The 14,375-nt window shown below is 30.8% G+C and overlaps 1 protein-coding gene and 1 non-coding gene across 2 annotated transcripts; one reads left to right on the top strand and one right to left on the bottom strand.

Moving 5' to 3' along the window:
* Window positions 1–6,136: 6,136 nt before the first annotated feature.
* Window positions 6,137–8,228, bottom strand: LOC110938971. Its single transcript, XR_004892728.1, has 3 exons — window positions 7,878–8,228; window positions 7,323–7,441; window positions 6,137–7,155 (listed from the first exon to the last, which is right to left on the bottom strand). It is a non-coding gene; the product is annotated as an uncharacterized LOC110938971 (transcript).
* Window positions 8,229–8,568: 340 nt separating this feature from the next.
* Window positions 8,569–14,162, top strand: LOC110943363. Its single transcript, XM_022185115.1, has 17 exons — window positions 8,569–8,724; window positions 8,823–9,078; window positions 9,198–9,297; window positions 9,413–9,540; window positions 9,616–9,700; window positions 9,806–9,938; window positions 10,021–10,229; window positions 10,315–10,435; window positions 10,520–10,711; window positions 10,802–10,870; window positions 10,946–11,080; window positions 11,963–12,035; window positions 12,126–12,158; window positions 12,279–12,341; window positions 12,457–12,623; window positions 12,981–13,715; window positions 13,797–14,162. The coding sequence occupies exons 1-17, from the start codon at window positions 8,569–8,571 to the stop codon at window positions 14,160–14,162; spliced, it is 3,021 nt and encodes a 1,006-aa protein (XP_022040807.1).
* Window positions 14,163–14,375: the final 213 nt, after the last annotated feature.

The following is a 14,375-nucleotide window of genomic DNA, read 5'->3' as shown; positions in this document are numbered from 1 at the left end:
GAGAAGCAAATGGCAAGTTGGGTTATTAGAAATTGCCATGGTTTGGTGAACCCAGATTTTACCACCTGCCCTTTTGGGGCTGGCACTCTATATCCCGTATTCCACAACGTGTCTTCCATCTCCTCACTGGTAAAGGATATGACATTAGTGTCATCGTTGAGGTGGAGGGCTTCTCGTATAATGTGCTCGTTGAGAATGATGAGGCGGTTCATTACCCACCCAACAATGGTGGTGAGTCTGCCTCCTTCGATGGTGAGATGGGCAGAATACCAAAACTCCTGGAGCATGTCTAGGTGCACTGATACGAATGTTGTCAGCGCAAAGGCTCTAGGAGTTTGGAGGAGCAGGGAGAAGATGGTGATGCACGACTCCCATATAAGGACGGAGACGTACATTTAGACCCTAAGATTGTGACGTTGGAGGTATAGAAGTGGGAAGTGTTGACGATTGATAGTATCCATGGTTGAGAAAGAGAAGAATTTTAAGAGTTAGGGTTAGGGTTTTTAGGAGAGATAAGAGAGACGCTAGTTGATGCAGATGAGAAGGGTAAGCTCTAAGTGGTCATCTATATATATTAATAAATGAGATGATTTGGGCTATTTGTCCTTGAATGGTGAAGCCTATTTGATGATGTGGCAACCATTGGTTTAGTGAACCTTCATTTTGGGAGGGAAAATGTCTAATTCTTCATACACAAACCACTATTGAGAATACACAAACTACATTCTTCAATTCTACGCGGGATCCGAAAGTTATTGGGTCGGATTTATTTTTTCCCGAACTAACCCAAATACAATATGGATCCTATATAATGTTTCTTATCAATCATTGAACCCTAACCTTTCTTTCTACACTTTCTTTGCGAACGATTATCTCTCTTCTAAATTCCATATCCGATAAACATCTTAGGTGCCGAATCTTTTCAAAAATCATCGGTAAATCTACTTGATCAAATTTGATTCTTAGTTATTGTTTACGTTTAATGTGAATTTTTGATTAATTTTCTGTTTTTTGTTGTTTTTTTGTTCGTTCTTGATGCTTACAAACCCTAAATCCGATTATCAAAATACTGAAGACGATAATCCTTTTAAGTGACGAATCTTTCAATAATCGAAGGTAAATGTAGTGTTTATATGTTTATAGATCTTATATCAATTTTGTTTTATGCAAAACCCTTTTGGCCGACGATAATGTTTATTGTTGTTATTTATTTATAGATAATTCCATAAAATTCTATAGCCGGTCATCCTTTTAGACGACGAATCTTTCAACAATCATAGGTAAATTTACTGTTTATAGGTTTTTAGATCTTATGTTTTCTTTTTGGGCAAAACCCTTTCGGCAGATCTAACTTTTTAATGTTGATGATCATACGTTTTGTTAAAAATACAAATTCTTTTGATGTATTTTCTTTATTTTTTTTAGTTTTTTGTTGTTGTAGATTATTTTGCATTATACGAATCCAATGTTTTGAAAAGATTTTGCATGTATTTGTTTATTTTTTCATTCTGTTTTAATTTTTTTTTCAAATATTGAATGTGTTTCTAAAAATAAATTGTTTTTAAATTTTGTTGAAAACGTGTACTTATTATTGTTGGTAATATTCATTGTTTTGTTATAAATACATTGCCGTTTTATTTTTTAAAAAAACCTTCATATATTAATTTCAGGTATGGACCCTTGCACAAAAGTCCTTCATTTTTAAAGCTTATTGATGAAGATTTCCCGATATTTTTGGTACGTTTATTTGTATTTTAATGTTTTATACTCATATTTTATGTAAACTGACATTTGTACTTGTTTTTTTTAACTCATAGCAAATACCTAATGACTTTGCGTCAATGATTTGGGGAGACCAACCACCTTACAAAGATTCAGTTAAGATTGTTGATGGTAACAATTTATGGTTTGTAAGAGTGAAAAAAACTGATGTGGGCCCTGTTCTTGCTGATGGATTCACCAAAGTTGTTCGGGATAGTTGTGTAAGAAAAGATGACTACCTTATGTTTCAGTCATATGGACCATCATCATTCTTTCTAATGGTGTTTAAATCTTGTGTTCATAAAAACTGCTTCATATCCAAGATCAATCCTCACGAAGATGTTATTGTAAGTACTATCTTATAATATAAATATGATGAATAATGTTTTATGTCTGTATATTGGTATTTAAAATAATTCTTTTTACTAATTATCACATCCTATGCAGGTAATGGCTGATGAATTTTGGAAGCAATTTTATGGTAAAAATTTCAAAGGTGGTCAATCAACTCTGTATTTAGGAGATAGATTTTGGAACGTTAACATGGACGGATTAACTGACAGCTGTGTTTTTACTCATGGATGTTCTGAGATGATAAACGAACTTGCCTTAGACAGGAGATCTACCTTTGTCTTCTCACTGCATGGAAATAAAATTTTCGAGCTTTCAGTCTTTAATCATCAAACCGGTACTCAAATTCAGAACAACAGGGTTGAGTTAGTTGTTTTGGATGACTCAATATATGGTGATGATTGTGATGAATTTGTTATTGCGGTTAGAATTATAAATCTACACTATTGTTTACTTATCAACGCGAGCTTACAAGTTGATATTATATTTAACACATTGTTATTTCTGATTTTGTTTTTAGTCCGAACATAAGGAGAAGTGTATTGGTGCTGGAACTGCACATTGAAGAAGGTGTTGTTGTGGAAAGTGAAGATGACAAATTTCATTTGGCAAGTTTTGAATCTCTGTTCAAAGTAATTCTCTATATTAGAATCAAATTAATTAACTGTTTTTATAAATATATTTTTTTTTGTATTTTTACATTTATTTTCTTCATTCTTAATTCTATAGGATATTGATGATTCCAAGTTTGATAACTTTTTCTCATCTCTACTTGAAATGGAAGACCTTAAGAAGAAGGTAATTTTTTAACATGTTTAATTTTATTTTTAATAATAATTGGTACTATATTGTTAAACAAATATTTTTGTGATACGTAATTCAAAGATGATTGGGATAGAAAAACTGAAGGGCAAGGCAAATCAAGTGTTTTTTGTGATGAAGATTCAACTATGAAGGTTTGTGTTTATTTAACAAATGATATCAATTTTTAATTTTTTCAAATATTTTGCCTTTATTTATTCATTTTCAAAGGTTAATGTTCTATCTTTCGTAGGATGATCCAAAGGCGAAAACTATTGTTGTTGTTGATGAAAATCTAAGTTTAAAGGTTCTATTCGTGTTACTTAATTATATTTTTCTTAATTTAAATGTATTTGTTTACATTATTTTAGACATATGTTTTCCTTTTTTCAGGACAAAAGCAAGTGTCAAACGGATCTCGACAACTTTTTGATACCAAAGAATGTTATGTTTTCTCAACCGACTCTGTGCTCCACAGTTGTTTCTGATGTGACTTATGCTGAAAGTCTATTTTTTCCAATAAGGTAGTTACTTATGTATTTATTTACCTGTTTAGGCCATTCCGAAAAATACAGTTGATGTTGGTCAAACTGTTTTGCCGAGAAAGAGAAAGGTATAGTATCATATATACATTTTTTACTTTAAAAGTTTTATCTTAAAAGACAAAGTAATTATTATTTATTTGGACTTATTAGACCACTCGGAAATGTAAGACAGTTATGATTGTGTCCGATGACTCTGTAATTGCTCATCGTACCCGTTCAAAGTTTAGAAACAAAAATGAATCTGTTGTTGTTGATAAGATCACGACCGCTGAAACCGCATCTGTTTGCCGTAAACGTTCTAATTTGAAAAGGACGAAAACAGGCTCATTCATTGAATTCACTAAAGTCGCAGAAAACCGATTGGTATGTGTTTTCATATTATTAAGTTTTATGTATTTCTTAATAAAGTAATAATTATATGTTATAGATTAATTTGACAATTTTTTTTGTATGTGTTCAGCGTTTACCGTCTGGTGTTTTCGATGATTTGTCTCTTTCTGTTCACAACCTGCGTGAGGTTTCGATAAAAAACCTTAGATGTGAGGTAACAAACATCAAGACGGTAGCGGAAAAGAATGGTGATGGTTACAGGTATGGTTTTTCCAAGTGGTCGGCTTTCTTGAAATCAAATCAAATCCACATTGGCGCTGCTCTTTTCTTTATATATGTGAAGTCTTCTCAGCTTTTGATTTTGACCAAAGTTGTTCACAAGACTACAAAGAAAAGAGGCTGTGCGTGACTGTTTGCATTTGTGGTCGTTAGTTGGGTTTTTAGATGTTTTGGCAACCTGTTGGTTATTACTTAATAGTCGGTTGACAATGTTTTGCAAGTCTGATGTTAGTTATGTTTTTCTTTGGACAATTAGTAGTTAAACATGTCTATTTTGTAAGAAAGTTAGCAACCCGTTTTATGTTTTAAATTATTACCTAATGTTTGGTACTACCTTTATTGATATTTTTTTATTATCTTTGCACAAGGAATTATATTACTATTATAATATCCACTCATCCAACACAAACACCCTAACCTCAAAATTTATTAATTTTATACCAAGTAGGAACTTATAATATCTAAAAAAACGTTAAAATATATCATTCCCAACTCAATATGTTATTGATGTTAAAACATATTATATTTAGGGGATTATATTTTGATAAAAGGTACACTTCAGATTAACCAATCACTTTATCTATTCATTTTTGTTTAACTTATTTTCTAATTTCATATCTTAAATTTTTACTAACTTACTTTGGTGATGTTTTTTTGGAAACTTATACATATTTATAGCTAAAATTGACAAAAAATGATCTTTTAATTTTTTATTAATTTATGTTGTCCGAGCAACAGATTCATATTTTCAAAAAATGTTTAAAGTAATTCCATATATAATCCAATATCATATAGAAGTTATTTTAGATGTTAGATATTTTTCTTTTATTATGAATTTAGAATCATATATAAGTAAAATGCTAACTATAATATAATTACGGAATATTTGTGATGTCAAATTTTTTTGTTATATACATATAATATATATAATGATCATTCCTTTAGTAGTAATAATTTTTTTTATTGTCACAGTTTTCTATTTCAAAATGAGGTTTTTTTATATCAAAGTTGTGTTATGCAGGTAAGTTTCACTTCTCATGTTATTTTTATTACAAGGAATATTTTTGTATTTCCATTATTTTATAAATATATATTTATACCATTATAATTTTTTTTAAATGTATTCATGTTAATTTATTTTAGTCTGACATACACTTTCCTTACTCATTCAATGTTTACATACTTAATTTTTTTTCCACAAATATTGTTTCTAACAATATATTGTTACAAGTTTTCATATAAATTCATGTTAAACTAGCCTAAGATCCCGCGAGTTTCGCGGGTTGCTTAACACAAACATATAATATCTACCGGCATTGAAGCCCATGTAGATCATCATTTTTTTTCTAGGCCTTTCCAAACTTAGGCTTCACGTCTAAGGGTTAAAACTGGTCCCAAACAGACAATACACGACCCTAACTGGTACAAACCCAAAAACCGAACACGGTGATTACTTCCCTCTCCAAAAACCTGTTACATACCAGCGAACCTTTAATAGATCAACGAAAGGTCACTGTTTTCATCTTTTGATTGACATCAAGTTTATATAAAAATCAATATCTAAATTCTTATTTAAATTCATATTAATATAACCAGGGATGATATCCTTGAAAACAGTTAAACTCAAGGAAAAAAAATAGATGTCAAAACTATATATCATGGTGTTGTTCTAGTATCGACAAACAATATACAATTAAATAACATAAATGTATGAAAATAGTATTTACGTGATTAAATGAAATGTTAGAATAATATACATTTGAATTCAGTAGAAATACATTTTAACAAAACAATAGAATCTATACTTATTTCATAGTGGAAATAAAATGAAATGGTAGTGTATTCGAGAAGGTAGAAGACGTTGACATAATATATTGTCTTGTGTACGCTGGAAATGAATTCATTTCATGTAAATTGTTCTCCGAGCGAAATACCTATCAATTGAACTTGATACGAACTTGAGCATAGTGTTCCATCCGAATTAAAGCCAGTCCACAAGCATTCTAGACAGCAAATGCATCAATCTTAAAAAGAACTATAACATTAGATAAAAGAGAACTGAGATAAAATTTAGAATATGGCTTTATAGATACACTTTGAGTGACTCTGACCCAGAGTTAAATACATGGCCGAAAAAAATGTGTGAGAAACGTCAATGTACCACATCTATAAAAAAAGTACATAAATATTATTTTTTTGAGAGAAAAAGAAAAACATGAAAAGAATGCATAAATGGGCCAACTTACATGAACATCGGTAACAACTCCAATCGCAAAAATATTAGCGAAAACCCTGACCTATAAATTCTCATCAACCATTAACCATCCATGATCATCCAAACAATCAAATCGAGAATAGTCTCTTTGATCCACGATGAACCATATAATGATATTGTATCAGAATATTGAATCTTTTCATAATCTGCAACTTCATCCACGAGTTCCACAACAGTGGGCCTTCCTCCAACTATTAATATTGTATCATAATATCCACGAGTTCCACAACAGTCGGCCCTCCTCCAACTATTAATATTGTATCATAATATTGGATCTTTTCATAAAAGAAAAATAAAAGTTCATACATCTTGTTCACGACCCGTTCCCGTTCCAATGGAGCCCTCCAGTCACCAACAACGCCACTTACACCCTGGCTATTGAATGATGGTGTATTATGAAATATGATCGGCGGGTTTACACTATTAGCAGCAGAGTTTGACTGCATGGGGTCTGACTCTGACATGGGATCATCTGATTCCAAAGTCAGCATCTTCAAGGATATCTTCCGTAAATAATCAGACTGCAAACCAAATAAAATACATAAGTTTAGGTCCCGCAATGAAACATGATATCACTTTCTTGTGCAATTTCAAATCATCTGTACATAAACACTTACAAAATCTCCATTCCACAAAAGAGAAAAAAAAGCAAACACTACATAACTATTTTATGTAATATTAAAGGACACAGCACAACAAATCGTGCTTATGGAAGCAGCATAAATCTTCTCTTCAAACCTCACAGCTACTTTCTTAAGCTCCTGTAGTCCCTCTAATGTAGAGAATGGAATATTCCTGTTCAAGGTTTCCGATCTACACAAGATCAACACACGTATGCAAATATTTTAGCAGAGAGCAAAACCTCATTTGTTAAATCAAGAGTGCATAGAACTCAACCAAGCAATTGATACTCTAAGCACGTTTCAATTTTTTTGTCGCACAAATAAAACAAGAAACTTAAGAGCAATATAAGTACATACATCTTGTATCTTATCCTTTTCCGTGAATCCGCTGACACTTCAGCCCTCCAATCACCAGATTCCATGACAACAGAGCAATCTGCACCCTGAGTAGGCTTCCGATTACGCGTATCTATCTCCTATTTTATGTTTGATTTTTAATCCTATTGTGACAGTCTAAAACGAAATTATTTCACTAAAAAGACACAAAATATAAATACTTATGATATCTTAAGCATATAGCAACACAAACATGAGATATTCTCTCTCTCATCTCCTTCATTTAGGGCTAGGGTTATCAAAACCCTTTTGTTTCTTTAATTTTGTTGTAGAAGATGACGTCACAATGGAAGTTGCTTATCATATCAATTTAATCAAATCAAATCGAATCAATAATGCAATTAAAGAGCTCGCAATCAAAGCAAAGCAACTGTTCTGTGAAGAATCCGTAGTTGCATGTTCATAACACTAAATGAATAGTTTTGTGAAGATTGCATAAAAGGTAAGGTCCATAACACTAAGATATTCTAAAATGGCAGTATGATTGTGAATGAGAAGCAGAATATACATACATACCTACATACCAGATGAGTAGATGAGATGCCGAATTAATTGTGTGGGAGGGAGTTAGGGTTTTGGTAGACGAAGCGATGAATCGGACGTAAACCAAAAAGTAAACGATATTGAAGAAAGAAGAATTTACGTGTGATGATCCATCACCATTTTAGGGTTTGACCAGAAATCAGATTTTTCAGTCGATGATAATCCAAAGCATATACAAAATTACAAAAAAAAAGACATAAATTAAAGAACCTAAGATGGGATTGATGTTGTTACCGTCGATTAAGTGCTCCAATGATCAAGAACGTGATGTTTGGATGATCATAAATTGAAAGAAGCGATTACCAACATATGGATCCAAGTTTGATTTGAAGAGGATGTAGAGTGAAGCCAGAGAGAAACCGTTGAAAGAATGAATTTAGGGTTTGGGTGGATAATGATTTCAATTGATTGAGAGAATTGATTAGTTTCCAAAATTCTGGCGGTTTCAAAAACAAAAAGAGCGTAGGAAGGAAGAAATAATTTGCCGCTCAAAGGAAAAAAAGAGGAGAGGATGAGATGCCACGTGTCACCAAGCAACCTAAGCAAATGCCAAGTGGCACCAAAGTGTTTTGTTTTAATATAGATAATAGATTGTTCTTCATTCATAAATTGTATCCAATTAATAACTTTTCTTTTCCTTGAGTAACTGTTTCAGAGGTAATCTATGGAACAACAAGGTGAAATTACTTTTCTTAATGATATTAACGCTCTCAGTACAAACTTCAATATCAAAGTGAAGATTATTAGTTTGTGGAGAAAGAAGATGAAAGGTAACGAAAGAGAGACCTATCGTATCGATATGATACTTATGGATGAGATGGTAAATTAGTTAACTAATTATTTATTAATGTTTGTTTTTTTTATGATTTAAAGTTCATATTACCATTTTTTTATATTTTATATTTTGTTTATGTACAGGGTACCAAGATTCAAGCTTCTTGCTTACATAGGCTCTTTTCAAAGTTTGAGAGACATCTTAATGTTGATGAATGCCTTATAATAAAAAGGCCATCTCTTGCTGCGAACACTGCATCTTTCAAAATTGTTCCTAACAATCAGAAGCTATCTTTTTATTACCAGACATTTGTCGAAAAGTGTAGTAAATGGGATGGGCCACAGTTTGTTTTTGATTTTGTTGATTTCAAGGATGTTGTATCACAGAGATACAAGGAGAGTACAAAATAGGTATTATTGTAAATTCTTTCAAAAAATCTGTATTACAACATTTGTTTCACATTTACATTAATATATTGTGTTCACTTTATACTAACATGTTACATTTTTTATTATTAGATTTCATCGGTTACGTTGTTGTTTGCTATAAGATTGAGGACACTAACAAAAAAGATGGTACTAAAGGAAAACGCCTCAATCTTAAACTTCAAGATCTCGAGTAATACAATTTTCATTTTGATATTTTATATATTGCCTATATTTATTTCCTTTATATTTTATAAATTTTAAAAGGTTTTCTTTTTCTTAATATATATTTGGTCTATTGGTTTTAGAGATGTTGAGATTGATTTAACTCTTTGGGATGATTATGCGAAAGACATGTGTTCGTACATGCTTAGTCAAGATCGTGAAGCCCATGTTGTCATTGCTGTTCATTTTGGTGCCGTTAAAACCTACAAAGGTATCTTATTAAGTCTTAAATTTAATTTTAACAATATATATAGATGTGATTTTTTAATATGTTTCTTAATAACAGGTAAATGGGGGATATCTAATAATTTTGATGGTACACGACTTTTCATTAACGACAATTTTGATCAGATATTGACATTCAAGGAAAAGTGAGTAAAATTAACTAATTTAAATTTTCTCATTGTATCAACTAAATATCTATTTATATTCTTTGTTTATTTAACATTAATGTTTCTGAAATTTATTTTGATTAGGTTTATTGCAAAACTTTCTGCTTCATCCGAGTCAAGTAGCCATGTTGGGTCGTATGTTTTATGTTCTGTTGAAGATGAATTTATGAAAAATGATGTTTTCTCACCAATTGCTTATCTTGGTTCAATCATACAGGTTATTTCAAACAATTTATATTTTACTTTTTAACTAATATCAGAATCTTAATTCGCTTTCATATATTTTACGATTAAAACAGGCAAAAAAAGTTGTTATTGTGGGAACTATTGTAGCAATTGTTTCTGATAAGATGTGGTATTATGATGGATGTAACTATTGCAAATCCAAAGTTGAGCAAAAGTTTGAAACTTACGATAAGGAAGATGGTACAAGTGATGTTAGAGATGAGAAGGTATACCAATGTTCCAACAAGGATTGTCAAGGAAAAGATGTTTTCCCAATGTCGAGGTAAATAACTTTTATTCATACTTCTTATTTTGTAATCAACATGGTTTTTGTTTTTTTTTCTTAACTATATAAATACGCTTTTAAGGCTTAAAATACCAATTCGAGTTCAAGATTCAACTGGTACGGTGACACTTACAATGTTTGATCATGAGGTGTTGAAGTTTGTTGGTAAAACTGCAAAGGAACTTATACAAATTCAGGACGATGTAAATATAATACTTCTGTCTGATTTACTTAAATTATTTTTTTCATATATGATCCTTACCAAACATCTCATGTTTTCAATATAGATACTTAATACCAATGAAGTGCCCAGAGCATATCCTGTTGAGTTTGAGACATTGGTTAACATCAAGTGTGCTTTCGTTATTCGAGTAACAAACTTTAATATTACCAATGCTGTTGAGAATTATGGTATATCAGTTCTGACAAATGATGCAGATATTTTGGATCAGCTAAACAAAAAATGGAAAATTGATCAAGTAAGTGATTGTTATATTAAATTATTGTAACTTTTTTGTTCATTTAAATGATCCTTATAGATATTGAGATTTTATTCCAAATTTTAACAGCTTGATGCATCTGATTCGTTTTCTATGGGTCACTCTGAATTCCAAGATGATGTCGGTAAAAGTGCAAAGGTTTGAGATTTTATCAACTATTATATTATAAAATTAAAAAATGCTTTAGTTCTAATATTTCTTTATTTTATAAAGGATGGTGTTTCTTACACTGGTGATAACTCTACACCTGTTTCAAAGGATTTTGCTTCTGATTTCAATAAATCATCAACTGATTTGAAGCGTAATCTTGGTGATGTTTATGTGAGTGAAGATGTAGTGGGATCGTCGGCAAGTAAACCTCGCATAAGTGGTGATAACATTTCTTCTGATGAGGATCATGCCAAGAATTAATAACCAACTAATCATATTTTTACAAGAAGAAACATTTTTTTTGATGTTTGAGAGTTTGTTTTGAATTTTTTTGTTGGTTGTGCTTTAAAAACTTTATATGGTTTGCTAATGTAATATGACATATTTATTTATCTTTTGTGTCGTTTGGTTTTAAATTATGTTTGGTTATGTTTCTTATTTAATTAGATTACTTTTTTTTAGTAATATACTCATATGTTGTAGATTAAAACCATTATTAAAAAGATGTGGTTACTTTTACCATTACTATATTTAGCTTTAAAGTAGCACTAATTTTGTATCGTAATTTCTTTGTAATCATTACTTACCATTTAAAATTTAAAATCTATATATACATAATTACAGGTAATTAAAATTTGATTGTTTTATTCAAAGATTTCAAAAATTTGGTACATTTTCTATATTTAACATTATTTCTATATTTAAGGTAATCAATTTCATTTTAACTAATTTACATTGATTTCTATTATTGATTCCAAAAATAGATTATCTCTATAAAACCAAAATAAAATACTTATTTCTTCATTTCATCTTCAAGTTTCTTTCAATCTTCATTCAGAATAATCCTACGTTCTAATATTTTTTTTCATCACTCTTTTATATATCCAGTAAGTTAGTAATTGTTGAACTATTATGCATATGTATCCTAATTTGTTGTTATATCATTTATACCTATTCTGATGTTTGCTACATATTATAAAGTTTTGTTATAAGTAAATATTTTTAGAATATAAAACTTTTAGTTCTATAATTATGACAGTAAGTTATAATGTTTAATTTTAGCTTTCTGTTGGTGTTTAGAAAATGGATAATAGGTTTAAACATCAATATTCATCTTCTTCCGAACCTTCCATGAATGCCGTAATTAACGATTGTAAGTGCTGAGCTTTATTTTTTTATCATATATTATATTTAAAAAAATTCAATATAGTAATTAATTTATTTTGTTCCCAATTTCTTTCAGATTATACACGTTGGTTATCTTACGTTATCAAAGGTAACTTAGTATTGTTATCAATTTGAAATGTAATATTACATTTTTAAACTTAATCTCTATTTATTCTTATTTTTTTTTGTTACTCCTTCCTTGCCCTCTTTAATTATTTTGTAATTGTAGCTCACGAGGCCAGGCATAGACCAAAGTTAAGAAAACTATATCTTGATAATAAGAGATCAAAATGTACTACACAAGTTCATCCTTATTTTCTCAAAGGTTACTTCTTTTTCATTAATACTGTTTATTTTTTCAAAATTTCTTAATTTTTTTAAGTATTATTATCCTTAATACTATTTAGTTTTTCTTATTTCGTATTTTATCGCTTTAACCATTTTGGTCATTGCAATTGCCGAGGCAAAAAGAAGGCGTAGATTAAGAAAACTATATCTTGATAGTAAGAGATCAAAGTTTAATCGAAAATGTATTCCATCAAAAGTGGATTCAACGTCTTCATCAGCAACACAGGTCGTTTTAAACAACAAAGAAAACATAACACCTAATTTTTCAAAGAGAAGCTTGCCTACAAATTGTTCACCAGTTATTCCTTTAAGTAACTATTCTTTTACTTAAGAGCATCTTATTAGTACAACAATATTGTTTTACATCTTATACGAAAGTCTTTGTATTATTAGTTTACTTACAATAATGTCTTTATATTTTTTTATTAGGAAATCGTTTAAATACTTCCTTTAACGGATAAACTTCCATTATAACACCTTCTACTATTAAGAAGAACGGAAAAGCGGTGCAAGACCCTTATACAACACCTAACCGTAGACCGGATAATGTAATCTTACTGAAGATTCCGTTTGTCATATCAAGCCTAATTCTGAAATCGCTAATCTTCTAAACGAAGCCAAGTTGATTATTTGGGACGAAGCACCGATGGTACACAAACATGCTTTTGAGGCTCTTGATCGTACATTGAAAGATGTTTTGAGTGTCTCCGATTCACGTAATTCTGAACTTCCCTTTGGTGGAAAGACTATTGTTTTCAGTGGTGACTTTAGGCAAATCTTACCGGTTGTACAAAACGGCACAAGGCAAGACATCGTACACGCCTCTTTATGTTTATCTTACATTTGGTCCACTTGCAAGGTTTTAAAATTGACCCGTAACATGCGTTTATCTATTGGAACCGGTAGTTTAAACATTGATGAGATAAACGATTTTGCCAAATGGCTTCTTGAAATTGGTGAAGGCAATCTCGGTGATGGTAACGATGGCGATTCAACTATAGAAATACCAAACGATCTTTTAATCACCGATTCAATTGATCCAATTCAAAGCTTGATTGACTTTGTATATCCATCAGTTCTTGACCGTTTTAAAGATCGTGACTACTTTTCTGAAAGAGCCATACTTGCTCCTAAAAATGAAGTTGTACATGGTATCAATGATCGTTTGCTTGCATTATTTCCTGGTGAAGAAGTAGAGTATCTTAGCTCAGATAGTCTATGCCCAACTGAGGAAATTAATGATCCATTACACCAAGATTTGTATAATCCTGATGTGTTAAATAGTGTCATTGTTTCTGGCTTACCCAATCATAGATTGGTGTTAAAGTTGGGTGTCCTAGTCATGCTTTTGAGGAATATTGATCAGTAAAATGGTTTATGCAATGGTACGCCTCTTCAGATTACACGTCTTGGTAAACGTGTTATCGAGGCTGAGATACTATCAGGAGGTAATGTTGGTTCAAGAACTTACATACCCAGAATTAGCATGATACCGTCGGACAAGAAAATACCCTTTAAGTTTCAACGAAGGCAGTTTCCAATAACCGTCTGTTTTGCCATGACTATTAACAAAAGTCAAGGACAGTCTCTTTCCAGAGTTGGTCTGTACCTAAGAGACCCCGTTTTCTCACATGGTCAACTTTATGTTGCGTTGTCGAGAGTAAAGACCAGAGATGGCGTGAAACTTTTAATATTTGACAAAGATGGAAGGCCAACGAATACAACTACAAATGTTGTTTACAAAGAAATATTTGGAAAACTGTAGTTGAAAATGTAACCAATACTATCAAATTGTAAGTTTTGAAGTTTATTTTTTATATAAATTGTTGATTTGATTTTACATCTTCATCTATTATAATTGTATTTCAGTTTTAGATTAGATTATTTAAGTATACCTATTATTTGCAATATTCGTTTACACAATTTTTGGTATTTTCTTGAAATATAAATATCACAATTTATTATACACTTTTGTTAA

This window comes from Helianthus annuus, chromosome 5 (genome assembly GCF_002127325.2).
Source record: "Helianthus annuus cultivar XRQ/B chromosome 5, HanXRQr2.0-SUNRISE, whole genome shotgun sequence".
Classification (NCBI taxonomy): Eukaryota; Viridiplantae; Streptophyta; class Magnoliopsida; order Asterales; family Asteraceae; genus Helianthus; species Helianthus annuus.
Note: the sequence above shows the minus strand (reverse complement) of the source record. Positions and strands in the feature narration are given on the sequence as shown.

Bases quoted from the DNA above. Each gene is read 5' to 3' on its own strand.
- LOC110943363 (XM_022185115.1), top strand. From the start codon at position 8,569: ATGGAACAACAAGGTGAAATTACTTTTCTTAATGATATTAACGCTCTC. The intron at 9,701-9,805 runs GTGAGTAAAATT...TATTTTGATTAG, and splicing joins ATATTGACATTCAAGGAAAA to GTTTATTGCAAAACTTTCTG. The intron at 13,716-13,796 runs GTGTTAAAGTTG...ACGCCTCTTCAG, and splicing joins GCTTACCCAATCATAGATTG to ATTACACGTCTTGGTAAACG.